This window comes from Corythoichthys intestinalis, chromosome 2 (assembly GCF_030265065.1).
Source record: "Corythoichthys intestinalis isolate RoL2023-P3 chromosome 2, ASM3026506v1, whole genome shotgun sequence".
In the NCBI taxonomy this organism is placed as follows: domain Eukaryota; kingdom Metazoa; phylum Chordata; class Actinopteri; order Syngnathiformes; family Syngnathidae; genus Corythoichthys; species Corythoichthys intestinalis.
Genome location: NC_080396.1, coordinates 31,541,930 through 31,561,447, shown reverse-complemented (window position 1 = coordinate 31,561,447; position 19,518 = coordinate 31,541,930). Strand labels below are relative to the sequence as shown.

At 42.9% G+C, this 19,518-nt stretch overlaps 2 protein-coding genes across 3 annotated transcripts in view; one reads left to right on the top strand and one right to left on the bottom strand.

Annotated features, from left to right (window-relative positions):
- nr1d4a (nuclear receptor subfamily 1, group D, member 4a) overlaps window positions 1–19,518 on the top strand; it is a 153,006-nt gene that overhangs the window by 65,399 nt on the left and 68,089 nt on the right. The gene's annotated exons all lie outside the window — the stretch shown is intronic.
- rarga (retinoic acid receptor gamma a) overlaps window positions 1–19,518 on the bottom strand; it is a 79,339-nt gene that overhangs the window by 22,594 nt on the left and 37,227 nt on the right. The window contains exon 1 of one of the 2 annotated variants that reach the window (XM_057829589.1): window positions 7,531–7,997. The exons of the other annotated variant lie outside the window; for it this stretch is intronic. Coding sequence (XP_057685572.1) covers window positions 7,531–7,675 — 145 coding nt within the window. The 5' untranslated portion in view covers window positions 7,676–7,997. Of the gene's footprint in view, window positions 1–7,530; window positions 7,998–19,518 lie in introns of those variants that run through there. 2 annotated transcript variants of the gene reach the window in all.

The window sequence follows — 19,518 nt, the reverse complement described above, 5'->3', positions numbered from 1 at the left end:
GACATTTCAGTTAGTTACTATGTTGCCAGACTGAATTTACCGTTTTTTGGAAATAAAAACATGATTTCCAATGATTAGACATCTGTCACCGTCAATGGCCCTGAAATATGACATTTTTTTACGGCCTTATATACAGCCAACCTTCCTAATTCAAATAGACTGGACTAAACTGGCCAGCAGTTGTAAGAAAACACACAGCACACCCATCCAGGAATTCACACCAGTCTGTTAGAATCAGCATAAAGTTACGAAACGAGAGAGACAGGCATGATGCAAACATATAATCTGAGAAAAAATTTAGTACAACATTTTAGTGTTTGCTCACAGGTGCCATAGTGGCTGCAGAGGAAATCTTGGACTTTTCAGTCCGACATAGTGCACAAACACAAATGTTCCCTTGATAAAAATGTACATAGGCAGAGCAGAGCAAGACAAGAAGTTGGATAAGACAGTACCCTGAGGGAACATTTTGTAAGCCTAATAACGTTGTTGGCTAAATCGGATTTTCTTATTGGAAAACAATCTTTGGCAAGCGAATTGATGTTCTTTATTGCTCTTCTAACAGTAAGTTAAAAACGACATGGGCAATTATGCTATGAAGCGAACGATTTGAAAAAGCAGAATGATCCTTGCAGTCAGATGGTGCTCTCAAAATGCCCTTTCTTCTTTACGGCACCTCATAAAAGAACCTTTTGATATCTTCTTGATGGAGTCAGCCAAGCCGACATTTGGCAACAAGCATTCCCTTTTCCTGCAACACACAACCCTGTTAAAAACACACACAAGTTGGCTTCCAGCGCCAAACGGCCTGTCCCTAGTGAACCAAGTAAAAAGGTTTCCTTCAAATGTCCTTGCATGAAACCTGAGGAAGGACCGCTCTAAAAAAGAACAAGGTGGGTAGGGAGGATTTAGCGAAAACGTAATTAGAATCAAAGGATTTTAGATACTGGATTTTTATGGCGGACGTGGGCAAAAGAAAACAGTCAAGTGCAGTTGTGTGGAAAATATGTGGCCCCTCATCCCTGTGGTGAGCTCCAGCTGATTGTTCATCTGCCCACCAGAAGAGAGCGGATCACAGCTTTACTTCAGTGACTGGAGAGTGAACCCAGACCTGGCAATATGGCTCAGCCTTGGGCCATTGATCATGTCAAGAACACAGGAACAAGTGACGGGCAGGCGAGGAAGCCGGCGGCGAGCGGAGGAAGCAGACGGGCGAGACAAGGAGAGAAAAGAGTCATCGAGGGAAGCCCACAGCCTTTGATCCTCGCCTTCTTTCTCATCCTTACAGACTTCCTCTCACCATCTGTAGCCCTGGCTCTCACCTGTCTCTCCCTGGCAAGGTCTCCAGAACTCATTCAATGGCTATTGCTTCCTCTCCGCAACAATAGAAACCTACAAAAGTAGAAGTAGCACAGCCGTGGCTGCAGCCTCGCTCTGTCAGAGGAAGTGAGGGGAGAGGAGGTTAATGTAAACAACAACAGTAGTACTCACTCCCAGTCATTAGGGAAGCACTGCAGACCAAAATGAGCAAATGCAAGCCTCAAATGGGACCAGACAAAAACGCAGCTCATTCCCAATCTGAATGTACGTGCGTTTGATTCTTTTTTTCTCAAGGTTTGTCAAGGCCATTTCAATGATTCCATTTCAGTTCCACCAAGACAAGCAAAGTTCATAAAGGGCATGCTTGAAAGAGTTTGGAAGAATCTAACAGTCTTGACCCTTAAGCGCATGATTAAGAAGAATTTTAACAGAGACTAAGAGTCAAGATCTTTCCTTATCCAACATAGGTGACATCAGACGTCCCAATTTCCCATAGGCACACTCCAACCTCTAGCAGAAAGTCAAACCGGTTTCGCTGCAAGACTTTGTATGTAAAAGTGGGTCATAATCTGAACCAACGATGAAAAATGAGAAAAAGGAGCGAGCGACCAAGAAGTTACTGTTGCTTTCTGGTGCCTAAATGACTTGCCATCCGTGTCACTGTGGTTACTTCTGAAACTAAAACAGTCACAACGGGCACAAACCAACCTGGAACCTGCCAGTTGGCTTCTTAACAACAGTGTGAGTTAAATCTGAAAAGATGCTGTCATTAAAAGTTTTTTTTAAGACGGAAGCGGCAAACTTCAATGCAAATAACCTCCCCCATCCCCCCGCCCCACACATACACACTTTCTGTCATGGTCGAAAATTTTGCAAAGTGGAGAATAAGCCACAAAGAAAAGTAAATTTAGTGTGTCTCTGAAGGGAATACATAAAAATCCACATCGATCCCATGTGTGGTTTAAGTGCAAGAGCAAGATTCAAGTATGAAGAAAAAAGCGCCACACACTCAAAGAGGCTTGCCTGTGAGAGTGTACCTAGCAGTCATTCAGCATTCTTGAAGAAAGCATAAATCATCCCCAGCAGCGCCTCACTGCTTTGCTGGATGACTTCCTGTCTGTCAGTATAGTGAGCTGCTTCTCTCCGTGTTTTTTTGGCATCCACGCTCAAACTTTGGAGTGAGAGTTGACACATCCTGGCCTACAGACAGAAAGGCAACTGGTGACGATAAGGCGCCTACATCCAGAGAAGAGCACCTACCTGCTTGCTAATTTGTCATGTGTGCAAAGTGAAAAAGTGCTTCTCCTTGCGTAAGACATTCCGACTCAGAAACCTGGTTAGTGTCATCTTGTGCCGAGAAATTAGGAAAGATGTTGGGCAGTGGCTAGAGGAGTACACATGCATACATATTATGTGCATGTACACATGCACATAATGCGCTAAAGAGAGCGACACTAGAAAAGTGGCGTTGAAACCAAAGGGAATATAATTGCTGTGGCAGGGAAAAATCATGCGTCCAAAGTAAATAAATACAAATGGGACTATAACAGAACCCGAGACTAAAATAAACACGGACGTTTCCACATCTGTGCACGAGGCTATTTGCAGAGTTCGCAGTGAGGCAAAAAAATGTGTGGTCCTGGTTCAAAGATACGACAGTAGGTTTGAGAGAATTGTGATGAGTGAGCAGCTGTACGATGGGAACATGTTCTCTCGTTTCCCGCTTTGGGCAGAAACACACAGAGGGAGGTGTCTGTTCACAGTCATGCCTTGAGATATGAGCTTAACTTTTTTTTTTATGTCACCATCCTTGTAAAGCAAAACACTTGTATCTCAAATCATCTTCCCCATTGAAGTAAATAAAAATTTGTTTTTGAAGAAGGAAAATTTAATTGTAAAATATTGTGCTTTGTAAAAACAGGCAGTCAAACAATAGAATTTAATTCATGAAACATTTTGCGCATAATAATTTTATGCTGAAATTCAAGTCATTACGCTGCTCCTTCTTTTGTGTTTGCTTTGGCAGAATGCAGTGATTTTGAGTTGTATAGAGTTCATGTGCCACCATAGAGTGCTCGACCAAATGCCTACTCATACAGTATATACAGTAGATAGCCATACTGGTCGTATCTCAAGGCACTACAGCATAAAAAGTCAGTTTAGTCTCATTCACATGCAGAAAATGGGACTCGTGGCAATGTGGAATTTCTCTTCCACTGAGTCGTCCACCAAATCCTCCATTAGCCTCCACCCATTAGCCTGGACAATAGTTGTACAACATCAGCCGCCCACCTCCCCCTGCCAAAAAAACTGCTGCAAAAACACACTCCATTCACACAGGGAGGACGCTGGGGCTCGTCTGGCTCGGGAGGCCCGTCTTGGCCTCGGCTTCTCATAACAGTCAGCCCCTAGCAACGCTGGAGCCAAACTGTCAGTCAATAACACGGTGATAACAGGGCTGTTCTCTTCACACACGGTTCCCAGGTGACACACGCATGCTCCTATATACACTGTATACGCATCTAACTCCAATTGTTACAGACTCACCGTTAGGGATAAACACACAAATATGCACATGCACATAAGCTGCCAATTGCCCACGCCTCAGAGTGAAGGATTCTGTTCTCAGTAAAAAGCAACAATAGCAGCAGCCAGATATGAAGCTTGCAAACTTATGAAAAGTCCATATTTTTGCACTAGCTGGGGGAGTTTTCAGCTCAACAGAATTCTGCCTATTGATTTGGCAGTAAGCTATCACGACGTGTGAAAGAGATTTTAATATGGGGGACAAAAAGGGACTGCAATTCAGCGCGACGTGACATATTCAGTCTGCACGCGGTTGATGAGTTTTATTTACAGCCGTGTGACTGACGCTGCCGAGGGGGGCTATAAACTGCCATTAGGGCCGCGCCAGATTCCAACACGGGCTTGTGGAATCCAGCCTGGCACATCGACTGTCTCTGGATTGGACACAGTTTAAGTGCCCAAACAGGCACATAAACACTGCAGTCATTGACATATAGGAGTTCGCATATAGACTCCACACACGCAAGCACGGAATCGCCGCCTGTCGTTTGTCTATAAGCAGAATGGAACATGAAAGTGGATTTGTGGGGAAAGCGAGTGGAAAGACAGAATCTGTTTATTTATAGCCCGCACTGTTTATTATTTGTCCGTTAGTGGGATACCACAAAACAAGTGACTATCAACTGGAAAGCACTTGTTGTAAATCCTCACAGGACACAATGTTAGAAAAATCTTATAAGATAGGTATAGCATCCTACAGTCTGTTTGAACAGAAATATCTATTGATTTACACAGTATAAACAGCAGCAGCATGCAAAATAAAATGTGTGCTGGTGCCAAGACACTAGTGTGTTTTGCTTGGTGTCAAATTACAGAGCAATTAAGGATCAGGGCTTGGATCATGTCACCCTAATCGACACTGAAGTTGTGGGAATGCCCTGGTTACATTGCTTGCTTTGTTGGAGTGTAACAGTTTATTAAAACAAGCGAGGGTCCGTCCCACTCTCATTCATTGTAACCCAATGACCTTGAAGCAGCTGACTACTTAACCCTTTTAACTTTAGCACATTCATTTGACATGATCTTGAAAGGATCAACAGGGTTTAGGTATATAGTAGCATGGACAGTCCTCATTAGAACTGTAGGCTTTGTTGCACAAGTCTCTAGCATGCTGCCTCCAACCCTACATACACCCCCACCCAGCAACACTACCACAAGAAAGATAGCACAATCTATCCTGCGTCCGGGCCCCCCCTTGCATTCTAATCTTTTAATTGAATCTTTTGTAATTATATTGAAATAACTGCGGACTTCCATCAGAGGGAAATGTTCAGGGTCAAAACCTACCAGGGCCAGCGTTAGTTTTCCTGCTATTTCTGTCAAGATTTACACTCATTTCAATCAACTTGTGACTAAATGGCACATTGATGAATATGGAGCGTAGAAAATTGGGAGCTAGGCGTGTGTTTTGGTAGGAGAGAAAGATTTCCCCTTCTTGTGACCCTGGAGAACTACTAGACGTAATTGCCTCATTCTTCTAGGCAAATGAACATTGACAGAGAGGCGATTGGTCTGCTCAGGCTCCCTCAAATGGCTTCCCTTGCAGTTGACTAATTCAGTTCTCATTGACGTATGACTAAATCAGTGTCCATTATCTTTACGTGTAAGGCAGCTCAGATGTAGGAGCAGCCCAGTGGCATAAGGCACTTAAAGCACTTTTCAGTGCGCTGACAAGGCCACCACACATGGAGCAGAACTGACATTGGCCAGGCCGCAGCCCCTGACTAACCTCTGACATTGAGGTCTCCCTCTGGAGAACAAAAAAACAGGAAAACTGACCACACACTTTTAAATCCTCCGATTGTTCCTAGGCTGACAGCCAACAGTAGTGACACTTATCACCGACAGAGATTTACCACCAACACAATAGGATGCAATTGTTTTGTAGCCAGTTTTGGAGAGAATAAATATTTTCATGGCACTTTGCAAACTTTGTATTCCCTCAAAGAGCAGCCATTTTCATATAGAGTTCATCTGTATCTTTGACAAAACAAAACATATGTTTGAGCGCTAATTCATTGTATGACTCTGGACAGGTCATGTGGTTATTTTGGTGTGCCGTATCAAGAGCCAGGCAGGTTTTTGTGCAGTGCAGCTGGACCATCTAATGAGATATCAGTCTCAAACATCAATTCATCAGCCTCACTGATGAGGACAATGAGGGGCAACTGCTTCGGTAAAGAGAGGCATTATAGCTCCCTGTGCCGGGATAGGGCGGCCTTGTTTACAAAGGTTATTGGGCTTGAAACAGTACACCACAGCAGCCTCCACTTGGCTCTGCTGTGCTCGACTCCACTCCCTTACCCTCGGGGCAGCTTCTCAGGACTTTCTTTTGTACCTCTTTGATTTTCTGGAACAAAGCCTGAGAGAAAAATGTACTTCTGGAATCCAGAGGTCTTATTTTAAAGTGTGCGAATGTGTGTGAATAGGTTTAAAGTAGGGTGGGAGAAGGGATTATAGATGCCTGATTGATTAAATAAACAAATCTCATCTTGTTATCATCAGGATTCTCCTCAATAAGCAGAGCAGGCCGTGCTGGCTGGAGTCCCCCCTGCTCCAGGCCTCCACTGACAGGGCATCTGTCTTCATTAAAGCTGAGCCAGTGTGCATGACAGCCACTGAAACGCTGGTGTCTTCACGATTAATGAAGACAGATTACCCAATACCCCTCACCCCCACCAACATACACACAACCCAACAACCCCAGGCAGTGAAAAGGCACAAAAAGCAGGAGAATGGCCAAACAGAAATAAATGAAAAATGATCAGAGGCCAATTCTGTTTACTCCACTGTCTCTTCTCCTAGATTTGTTTCCACCTCCACATCTCGCTTCTTGCCTTCACACGTCTTCCAACATATCGTAGACACACACGCACTCCTTTTGCACGCTCTGTCACACAGCAACAGTAGAAGTGCATGGAAATGGGCCACAGTTTTATCTGTCCGCAGCCAGGCCCGTCGCTCCAGTCGGAGAGACGAGATGAGACGATCGAGAGAAGAAATAACCTCCCCGTGCGCATTCCGCATTTCTGATTTATTCATCAATTTGCCCGTTAAATAATTCATCTCCTTATTAATTCATGGCTTCGTGTTAGACTCGAGAGGAATATCATTATCCATCTAGTATCCAAAAGCATAAACAAACCTTCGACCTTCTCCATGCTGCGGCTGACTACGTTCAACTTTTATCATCTGTATTATCGAGTAGGCTCCGTTTGTCATTAACATTTCACAAGAACCACACCAGAACCATTTTTCTGGTGTTGAGCCCAAATGACGAAATGTGGATTAAGGCCAGGCACGCGCACACACACACACACGCACACACACTGAGCATATCATATCATAGCACAGAGTTTCTCTCAGATGGCTGAGCAGCTCAAACCAGCTGTGGGCTGAGGGGTGTGGGAAGAGGAGTAGAGGAGACTGTCTGTCCCAGTCTCTTCCTGTGCTGCTCGCTAGCCCCTGACAGCAGCCCCCTTGGCCGAGCCCTGAGGGGTAAACAAGCCAGCTATGAAAGAGAGCGAACTGGGGAGTAAGTGTGTATTTGGGAGAGAGAGAGAGAGAGCAAGCGAGTGGAATGGTTGTGTCATGTGAGAAAAAGCCAGACAGAATGCCACTTACACTGGACGCTGGCACTGCCTGTCCAAGCAAAGGGGTCCAGCCCCGCGAAGAAGGGGCTCGCCTTCCGCAGCATGCATGCACCGCGGCTGGTGACATCATAGAGCTGGCGGGGGCCCATTCCCAACGCCTCCATGCAGTCAAACATGGCAGCCCCCCCACCCCTCAGGAAAAAGCTCTCTCTCTTCGTGCACTCAGTCTGTTGTTGGTCACGTCAGTGGCTGCAACAAACTGCAGCAACAGCTCGCTGGAAACGCCGCCGTCCTTGTCCAAGTTGTGCTCTTCCGCTCCGAGCTTGAATGCAGATCTGGTTCCTCCCTGACTGATCTGAGTGCGGCTCTCAGGTCTCCCCCTGCCTGTACTGCCTGAGCTGCTCCCTGTCTGCTGTAACAGACCTAAATAACAGCCTCTCGCAGCTCTCAGTGAGACCCAGACACTGCGGAGTGAACCAACTGCCTCTGCGTGACGCTCACAGAGGGGGGAGGAGAGAGAGCTAGAATGCCAGAGAGGGAGGGGAAGGTTTGGGAGGATGATTGGGGGGGGCAGCAGAGGCAGAACAAGAGGAAGAGCTGATCTGGTGAGAGGACAAACTTTTATTCCCATACCGTACCAGCAACATCTTATATCTCAGCCCTAAACAAAAACAAACACGCCCCCGTCTTCACACACATCTCCATTCAAACCCGATCCTTGTCCTGTCTTTTCATTGCACTTCCCCCAGTTGGCCCTTCAGTAAATATGAACCCCTCCACTCCCTCCTCTGAGCCCCCGTCTCTAATCATAACCATATTAAACTCCAGCCACTAGTATTGTGTGTATGTGAGTATGTGAGAAAGAGAAAGACAGGGTGGGGGGGTTGCATTGTGCTGCGGTTGAACCCAGAAACCAGATGCCAGGACAAGTCCCTCCCTCCTCTTAGTTTTTCCGAAAGAACCGAGGATGGGCAGCTCTTTCTATGGAACTTTTTCCGTAGAGATGAACGAGATTTACCTGACTCAGACAAATAGCGCCGGTACACAAACACCATGCGCTGGACACACTTCTCACAGGTTCACTTGTCCCACGCACCTCCTTGCATATGTGATGGATTCATTCAGGTGAACTGAATTTGAAGACAGTTCAGGTTTCAGTTCATTTTATTCTCCACTCACTTTTTTATATTTGGCTGAAACAATTACATTTAAAAAGTGCAGTCTTTCCCTTCTGTAGCTAATTCGTCAAAAGCAAATCAATGAGCGCTCTGCTGACCATAAATAAGCTCGGTCCTATCTGTTGCTCGGAAGACAAATAAACTCTGGCGACGCTAAAGCAAACCACCTCATACAATGCGAGATATATGATAATACAATGGCTTCAGACTGTGGGCTTCTCACATTCGTTTCCCCCTGTCAGATCAGTACAAGTGGTACAGCCCAGCAGGCAAAAAAGACACAATTTCCTGTCAATCTGTGCTGCTGGCTAGGCTCTCCATAAACACACAGTGCATTCTGCCCCCTCCTCTTCCTCCTCTACTGTCTAAAACTTCACTCCTTTTCCTGTCTCATGAAAAAGAAAAAAAACACTCTCACATTTTGACTTATTTTGATTAAACTGCTTATTGACTTCAAACTTTCCGTTTGAGTTGTGAGCGTTCTTTTTCCAGGTCACGTCAGAATCACACTTCAGTGCGCATGCCTTGATACAAACACTTGGGATCACACGTTCTTTGTTGCAACAAACAGTAAACAACATCAGTAGTTTTTTATGTGGTTCCTCATACAGTTGTCAGGTCATAAAGTGGAAGCTTTAGAACAGTAACAATTGGACAGAAAGGTTAGATAAACCGTTATCAAAGATGCCTCTGTCGACAGTTTGTCGTTATATATTTGGTTCTTTGTTTCTCTCCGTAAAACAGTGAGTTTCAGATGGAATAATCACAACCATGAGTCACGAATTTATAATTCACAAGCTCTGCTCTCACACACATCTTTCATCTTCTTCCTGCCGTTTTCCTATAGCAGCTCATTTCACAGTATCCTGGAAAATGAGGCTATCGAATCCCTCAGTGTACGCATGTTCAGTGTAATATCAGCGTTAAGCTTGCCAGGACTGCTCTCCGGTCCGATGAGCTGCAACGCAACTGATTTATAATAAAGCACAGACGGCCAAATCTCAAAAGTTATGTTTTTGGAGATTAATGGGCCATAGTCTACTCCTCTGGTTTTACCATCTGACATTGTAGGTGGGAAGACTACAAACGGCTGAAGCCAGGCTGTCCACTTACAGAGGGCATTTGAGAAGCCTTTACGGAGTGAGTTGAGACATCTAATCTACACATACTCACACATTCTACTGCTGACCCAGGCTGGTCCCTGCCTCCCCAACCTCCTCCTCTTCCTTCCCCGGCCAGAGGAATTGAACTCAAGAAGAACCCCCCCTTGGGCCACTAACTTTCCCCCCCAAAAAACGTATCTTGCCCTGGTTCCTCAGTTTCTGGCTCACAAGTCTCGCTCTCAATTGCTTCCCCCCTGCGCAGACCCCTCCATTTCAACAAGTTCCCCATAGCCAGTTTTTCCTGACTGCATGATTTGTTTTGGTTGACAAAGTTCTGCGCTTTTGTTTCGGGTTTGGAGAATGTTATATTTTCAAGCTTGGCTGCCAAAGGATTTTGTGTGACGTCTCTGCGTGCAGGGGAAATGCCAGCTTTTGTTCTCGGTGCCTCTTGTGATATGATTTTGTAACAATTATGTCTCATCGCTCCATCTATACAACCGAAAAGGCAGCCAGCTGGACTGAGAGGCCTTAAAGTATACACCTGTGTTGGAGTCCAACAAAATCAGGCTTTACTACTGTCTGGCACGCTGATGCCGATTACAGATAAGACGTATACAACACATTGTTGCGACTTCCTCTGTATACAGTCATTCAGGTTCCAGCCAAGCAGTCAACAACACAGTGGTGTGTGAGGCAATAAATGACGGCTTCTTTTTTAAATGGCAAATCAGCAAAATGCTTCTCTGTGAAAAGGAATTCAATGATGCTGTATGTGGACATACAGACAAAATTGGCGGTGATGATAGTGACAAACCCATTCTTCTTTTATGTAAGCCGTTTTCAAGGCTTTACGGAGCTGATTAGAGCAAACTGTGCATTTATAGTTTTCCTCCCCGCCATATTCATCAAGCAACAGCCAGTTTGATATGGCTTCAGCTTCGAAACAAGGTGTAATCTTCTGCCATCAGCATAGGCGGATCTACTATTCAGGCGAAGTAGCCGAGCGCCTTTGGCCCCCAACCAGTAGGGGGCCCCCAACCAGCTGCCCTTGCCCCAACGAGCAAGGGCTTGGGCCACCGGAGCCAGCAGCACCCCTAACTATTCGTCATGTATAATTATGTCAGCGTACCAAACAAACAAATAACAAAACAAAAAAGAAAGCCATTTGAATGCTGCATTTATATTATCCCTCCCCCACACACACGCACTACAACGGACTGTTCCACGACAACTGACTGAGTATCAGTCGCATAGCTTCATTTAGTGCCTTTTAGCTTCGCTTAGCTCCGCTTAGTTGTTCATTAGCTTCACTTAGCTCTCCCGCGTTTTTCACGCCACTAAGCTTGCTATTTTTACAACATACTTGCTACTTTGCATTTCGGCTATCGTTTATTTCGAACACATGAGCGAATGTGCTCTCCATGAGAGCCAAAGTGCAGTGAGCGAGGGAAAAGTTGAGAACAGGCCGCTAATGCCTCTTTTAAATTTCTTCTTCTTCACACCAAACATAAAATACACGACAGCACACCCTGTGGCGAAACAATGCAGTACAGTTCCAATCAGTTATGCAATAACACTCAACAGCAGTGTTGGGAATGACACCGTTATTTAACGGCGTTATTTTTTCAGAAACAGGGTAATCTAACTAATTATTTTTTCCGCTGTTACAACGCAGTTACCGTTACTGATGGTCAAAAGCGGTGCGTTACGTACCATGAATGAGATGAAGAAACTATCAGCCATTGCGAGTCTACTCTGCTCATTTGTCATCCAAGGCCTGAGGTGCGCTCAGGTTCGAGAATAGCGCACGTGTTTTGTTTTGTGCGTTTTCTTAGCAAAGATATACCACACAGGACGTGCTGGCACTCTGTTTCTTTAATAGCACATATAACTTCAACATTAACACAAACATACGGCTCTCGGCAGGCCGTGTCTCTAACTCACTCCCGCTTCATGTGAGCAAAACAATATTGGCGCCGTGTGCACTTTAGGGTGCCTCGGATAATTCTGTATGAGAATATTACAGCACGTACTTCTTATGACTCCAGGCTGTTTGTCCCTGCTCATTCAATTAGACAATGCTTTCCAAAGCTTGCTAACGTTTCTGTGTTTGCTACACCTGAATGGTAGCCTCGTTCCCATCCCCCACTGTCAGCCAGCAAGAATGCTGCTTCCATCTTGAGGACGGCAGACGCTTTGAAGGTGACGGGAGGAGTAGGGGGACGAGGCTACCTGAATGCACCACCTGGACAGATGCGATGGAAGTGATTGTGATTGGCTGAGGGTTAGAGTCATGTGTCATGGTAAGGCAATCAGAGCCAGTGTTTTCACACACAAACCGGAACAGCGCGTGCGGCAAACACACACGCGCAAAACAGATGGAGAGAGATATGATGGCAGAGCATTCAGAGGAAAATTTGTCCTTTACGAGGTGGAGATATAAACACTATTTCAAGTCAGAATACTTGAAATACAGTAGGCTATGTCTACTTGACCAGTTGTCTCAGGTTGTGAGAGTTAGATTTAATTGATTAAACTCACTTTATATTGTTTACTGCTGATTGTTATTTTATTATATTGTTTACTGTTTATTTTTGCTGCACTTCAAGTGTAGGATAAATCTGTTGCTGGTGAGGTGCAATAAATATTACAAGGTTGTATAACACAACTACCTGTCTGTTCTTCTCTATTCAACTGACTCGAATGCCGCTCAGAAAATTTCAAATTCTTTGACATACAACAACTGCTTTTTAAAGTAACGGAAATAATTACTTTCCATACTAACTAGTTACTTTTACTATAGAGTAATTCAGTTACTAACTCACTTTTTGGAAGAAGTAGTGAGTAACTATAACTATTTACTTTTTTAAAGTAACGTGCCCAACATTGGTTAACAGCATTTGCTAACGAAAAAAAAAAAAATCTATTAGTGGCACCACAAGCAATGACGAAGAATGTTTTTTTACGGAGTGTAAAGCTTTTGGTTCGTGGTTTTAGCGAACGTACCTCCGGTGAACATTTCAAAATAAAAGCATGTCATGTTCGTCATACAAATATCAATTTCTGGAGTTAATCCCACATACCTCAGAATTAATATTATAATATGTAGAGTAAATAATACATAATACAGATTCTACACTAATAATAGCTTTCAAATGACACTCTTTATGACAAATATGATTAGCAATGAATAATTATTATAATTATTATACTACTATTCTATATAGTAGTATACTATTATAATAATGCTAGAATTTTTTTTAACAGTTGTTTTGAATAATGTTGGAAAGGCAAGGTCAGTGTTCTGAATCTGTTTACTTTCCATTCTTTTGCACTAGTAAAGGCTATCAGCATTTAACCTCATTGTTTATTTGTGATTAATTATTGTTATTTACATGATTATTTATACTTTAATAAAAATTAAAAGTGTTCCAAAATGGTTTTGTGAATTAATAAGCATCAACAAAAATGTCATTGGTTAATTAGTAAAAAAAAAAAAAAAAAAAAAAAATTATTAGATTTGTCGACTAATCGTAAAACTAGTCGGCTGACTAATCAGGAGAAAATCTGTCGTTCAGGACAGCCCTAGTGTACCGGAACATATTTCCTCCACACCCTTCTCACCTTTTAAACCCCTGACCCATGAAGAGGGCCCCTGGATATGTTGGCCTGAGGCCCCAAAATTGCCAAGTCCGCCACTGGCCATCAGACTCTCATACAATGTTTCTCTGGGAGGAATCTGATGTGTCAGTGAGCAGGAAAACGGGGAGTAAGAGGCCTGAGTTATGAGAGAACACGTCAGCAGCGGCTACGTTCGCCTCTGTTCACATGCTCGCCCCCCAAAGGCTTAACACACTGCTACTTTTCACAACATTATCAGGCCTGGACATCTTTCAGCAGCCTTTCTCTCTCTCTGCAGCTCCACAGCCATGACATTTTGCTACCCGAGTTGTGTGGGATCACAAAAAAAAAAAAAAAGGGGGGGGGGTCTTTTCGCTGCTAGGCCCCAAAAACCAATTCAGTACATTTCACAGCAAGTGGCGTCCACGCCTTTTGAAGGCCCTACCCCTTCCAGTTTTCATAGTAGCCTCTTTATCTACATAAGTCATCTTGTCAGGGCTACAGTGCAATTTGTAGCCTCTCCTTTAGCAGCAACCTTAGCCTACTTTCCACTCTTCTCCTCTTCCAAAGCAGTCATAAGCACCCGAAAAGTTTCTGCAAGTTTCCAGGACTTAGGGCGATTGGCTCCAACTTGAAAAAAGGGATAACAAGAGGAAATCCAAGGGGAAGGCTGCAGAGAAAGCGAGAGGAGAGAGAAGCGAGCGAGGGAACTTGAGAATGCATAAGCCACCAGGGTTTAGGTGGATATCATTGGAGAAGCAGATCTAGCACGGCCTATCCATTTCACAAAAACCTCTAGGGTGCTTAAATTGTCAGGAAAACAAAGAGGGTCTTTCTGTCCAATCCCGCTTTATTTGGTGAATCATGACCAGCATCGGTTCAAACCAGAAAAGAGCGACGTGAGGGGAATTTCTTTCCAAAAAGGAGCCTCAGTAAGCTGTCATCTAAGAACCGGTGGCAGTACAGGGAGATGAAAGCATGGATGTCAGATGATGCAGAATTGTTTATGAAAGGCAAAGCGTCACTGATAGATCAAGGACGAGCGGTGCCGTGCAAGCTGTCACCAGCATAAGAGCGCACAAATGGACCAGGGCTAGCATGGCTAATTTGCTGTGTATATCATGGATGCCAGAGCAGTGTTGACAGGAGGCAGATGGCTCTTGTATTTCTGATGAGGTTTTGGCCTTCATAATATTTCAATGGGTGTGCCACAATTAGCAGAAAGTCAGGACTTTCAGTGCCTGCACAGTTGGAAAATGGAGGTGATCTTTACTTGATGACGTGTGAGTCACGTATGCCTAAATGAGATATGACTCCCTCTAGATGTATCATAGGTTACAATAATTTGAAAAAATGCTTTTTTTCCAAAATGATCTACGAGTATATTCTCACTTCAGAAACTTTCACTCCAAGCTTTCCACCCGAGATTTGTACTTGCACGTGCTTTTGTAAACAGACCCAACATATTCATTGGGATATAAACTTGAAATTACCCTAAAGTTGCTTACTTTCAAGCACCTAGTACCATGTTCACAGGTGTAAACTGCTTAATGCTATACCCAGGGTGACAGGGTGGTGGCGCCAATATTTCATAAATGATCAAAATGAGAGTCAGAATTTTTTTGTTTGGGACTACCATAATTTCTCAATTCTGTTGAAAAGAAAACATGTCATCCCAGATTTGATCATATATTTCCTTAAATTTGAAGAACATGAAAAATGTCTTTTAAAAAATGCCGACTCTAATGTATTTCCAATCGCTTTGCTGTTTAAGAATGCTTTGTCAAAAGTCCAGCAGAACATCTCCATTTTTGACACAAGATGTCTGATTTTGGTGGAATTCGTTAAATATTTTCACTTTGTAATTCATATCTGCAGTGGTTTGTTACAGATAACCTTTTTCTAAATGTGGTTATTTTTCTAATAAATCGATATTGCATACTGGACTGTCTCAGAAAATTAGAATACACAATATTCTAATTTTTTGAGACAGTCCTGTGTATATATACAGGACTGTCTCAGGAAATTAGAATACACAATATTCTAATTTCCTGACTGTCTCAGGAAATAGAATACACAATATTCTAATTTCCTGACTGTCTCAGGAAATTAGAATATTGTGTATTCTAATTTCCTGAGACAGTCCTGTATATATACACAGGACTGTCTCAAAAAATTAGAATATTGTGTATTCTAATTTCCTGAGACAGTCCAGTATATGTGGGTCTGTGAGTTTACTAATTATTAATGGGCCTATCATGTTCAAGATATCTTAATGTGTTCCTCCAGACCTACTTTTTCCTCTAAACCACAAGTGTCAAACTAGCGGCCCACCACATCACATTGTGTGGCCCGCGAATGTAAATCATGTGCATCATCTTCATATTTCTGAATAAAATAAAATGTATATAAAACTTCTGTCTCCTAGATGAAAGCTCAATGACCCAAGATAATGGGGGGAAATTCTTTTAACAAAATAAATAATAATTTTTAAAAAAAAATTTAAAAAAAAAAACTTTTAAAAATATGGAGAATATTTTCTGCATCCCCTTATTTTAAATTAAACCCCCAAATTAAAAATGTAATAAAACGAGAATGGTTACCATTTCCCCCTTCTTTGTTTCTTTTTCTGATCATTTTTAAATAAAAAATCAAAATAAAAGATAAATAGATAGATAACAAGAAAATATTGACATTATTCCTATTTCAATGAAAAAAAGAAAACAAGTAAAAAATAATTTTACTGTTTTGCCACCCTTTTTTAAAAATTATTTTTATTTTTAAAAAGGGTGAAAAGATATTTTTAAAAATTGCTATTAAGAGGCTCTAAAAAGAGGATCTGGAAAGTTGTGAAGTCACCATTGTCTCTGAATGATTAATTCGCTAATTAATTAGTTGTCAATTAATCGTGGCAGCTTTCACTGCAATTGATAGCACGAGATGTCCAGTCCATTGTGACTGGAACGAGCAAATGAAAGAATGTCTCGCGTTGTCAATAGAATGAGTCATCAAATGATTTAAATATTTCAATACAATAAATTAAATATTCCAATGGGTTGGCCAAAATTATGGGCCTACGGAATTAACCACAACTAAAATGTAGCCCGCACCATAGATGAGTTTGACACATTTGAGCCCAAAGCGTCTTGTAGCTCAGTGGAGCAGGATCACTTTTAAAAGGGATTGTGCCAAAATTACTGGACTGGCTGGGACTAATGGTTGCTAGTATGGTTCAGGTGATTACAGAGAGTAAATTTGGACTAGTAAACTGGGGTTGATCATTGAGCCTGAGGGGCACATGTAAAATAAATCGCAAAACTGTATTGGACACTTAAACTGTCACTTCCTGTCAACCACAAAGATAAATTTGCAAGCAGATTAATTACCACATTGTCATCTCATGTTTTTATATAATTCATCACTCAAAACTAGGGTTGAGCATTGTTTGGTATTTAATCGGATACTGCAGATAATGGATGGAAGGATGGACTGGTTAGTACTCGGTACTTTTTAGAACAGCTGCTGTGCTTAAACAGTTCTTGAACGATGCTTCCAAAAAGAAAGAGAAAATGCACATAAACATAGGATGGTCTTACGCAACAAGATTTTCTGGCCATTTAAGTCTGATAGATTGAGCCCAGATTCTCATGCCGGATATCTAAACATGCTTCCACTACAGGATTTAGACAATCCGGGGTGCCACATACCACAAGAATCTGTCCTGACAGAGGGGTCCAAACATGATAATAAACAATAATAACATAGAGCAGAATGCCACAAACTCAGTACTGTAATGTCCAAAAGAACAGCGCAAAACTTCCTCTGTGGTTTTCTCAAGTTTCATTGGTAACACTGTATGGAACATGCCAAAACCAATGAACAAGCTATCATGCTACAGTATCTATCGTGTCACACAATATGATTACAAACAATACGGACAATACGGTGTTTACTACAATCAGTCCATTACCCGCAGTACACGTTTAAGTCGTTACTGTATATTAAAGGATAAAATAAACATATCTGGAAAATGCTAGCCTGGTACACCAGACTCACTGCTGTTCCAGCTATTGAGTCTGGCCACCATTCAGTGGATACAACTTCCAGGGCGGAGCAAGCCGCAGCAAACAGACAGCGGAGAGGACCAATCAGCGACGGGCACACGTGACGTTAGTAAAACGACGAGGGCAGGACGAGGGACTTGCGCGCGGAAGTAAACATACGAGGAGAGCGGAGTTTATTGAACATGGCTAGCGCGAGACAGACTGTTGTCAGTGACTCGTGTCGATGTGTTTCTGGTAATTTAAAACTGATTTTGCCGTGGATTGAAACATATTCTCGGCTCTCCTGTTCGCCATCTGTGTTGTTGTGGAAACGACTTCCGATGCGGAAGAGTGACGTTACTCGTTAAGAACACGTGACGCAAATAAACGAATCTGATTGGACGGTTGATTTTGTCCGTGCTCGAGAGGCCGTTAATAGGCTGGGTCCCAGACTATTCTCACAGTGTTTGAAAAATACAGGGAGAACAGTCTGGCCGTGCCAGGCATGGAAAATGCCCTATCGCTGCAATCCACATCAAAGCATGGGGATCCTCGTTCATTTTTACTTGTCAGTGCCCATCCCCTGTTGCAAGTGATGTACGGTGCAGCTACTCGTGGGTCTAAACTAATCAACTATGCCATCAAATAACATTTTTAAACAGCTAGATTTTTTTTCACAATTTTCCAGTTCCAGCTGATAGCAATCGCATATTACACAAGGAGTTTGCTTACCTGTTATCAGGGTTTGGTCATGTGATGTTCCACATACAGTATACACTAGCAAATGCGCAAGTGTAGTTGTGACATTAATATCGGTCGACAGCAGAGGGTAACATTACCAAACATGGCGCCGCCCTGAAATTGATGAAGACTGATGAATTATTCTGTTTAAGTTTTACCCCGCCAATGCAATATTTATCAGAATACAGCCTTTTTAATCGTGCTAGCACATACAATATCTTCTTGCAAGGAAGCAAACCGTTAGGTATTTAGGTTATTATATAGGTTTTCCTTTAAGAAAGCTCAGTAGTCATTTTCGACCATGGGTTTAGGTCATTGCACTTACCCTACACAACAAATAAATCAGTAAATGTCATCAAGCGAGACAGCGGTAGCCCGAGAAGGATTGTGTGTCCTGCAGCAGTTTTGTGTCAAAAAGCGAGGAGACAACGCCATTTGTAAATAACATGCAGGAAGAACAGAGTGTTGGGTCATCCTGGGTTGTGAGGGAAGCGAAAGGTAGCAAAGGCAAACTCATTTTGCCACGCAGAGCCAAATGTCTCCTCATAAATACATACAGTATGTTCGTTCACATGAGACCAAAAATATGCGTCCGTGTATTTCAAAACTCATGTTCTTGACAGATACCTCGGGCAAGGCTGAAACCTAGCACTTCAATCTTTATTAAAATAAATAAAGCGCTACAATGTGCTGTTTGTGCTGTGCTCACCCCCTCCCCGTCAAAGTAGGCTTCTCTCAGATATTTGACGTCTTTTCCTACGGTCCTTCGCCTTGATTATAAAATGCACTTTTCACATCCTCTGACAAAAAATGGTCTTTATATAACTCCCCGAGCTGCATATGCCAACAGAAACTCAGTGTGTTTGTTTCCAAGGAATGCAAGGAGTGTTTTTAATTATGTCACATTTCCTTTCACTGTCATTCTGACTGAAGGCTGTGTAGGCGCAAATATGTGCATTCATGCCTAGCAGCTACTATGCTAATGCCCGTGCATCTGTGTGGGTGTGAGCTATTCCAATCCATATGCGACACACATTAAAACGTAACATGAGACGACGGCTCCTCTCATCTCCACATGAGGCAGCACTGAGCAGACACGGGCAGTTCTTCCCACAAGTTCCAACAAGTCACTGACTGTCATTCCTTTGTATGACTACAGCGCTTTTAATTTCATCCCACCATGTTCCAGTTCTCACATCTGAGCCTCTATCACGTCTTCAAGTCACATCAGCAGGCATAAAACCAGACACGAGGCTTTGAACAGTCAATTGGAGACCTCAGAGCTCAGTCTTGGCCGTGTCGGGCGAAGGAAATGACCGAACAGCTTTTCAAA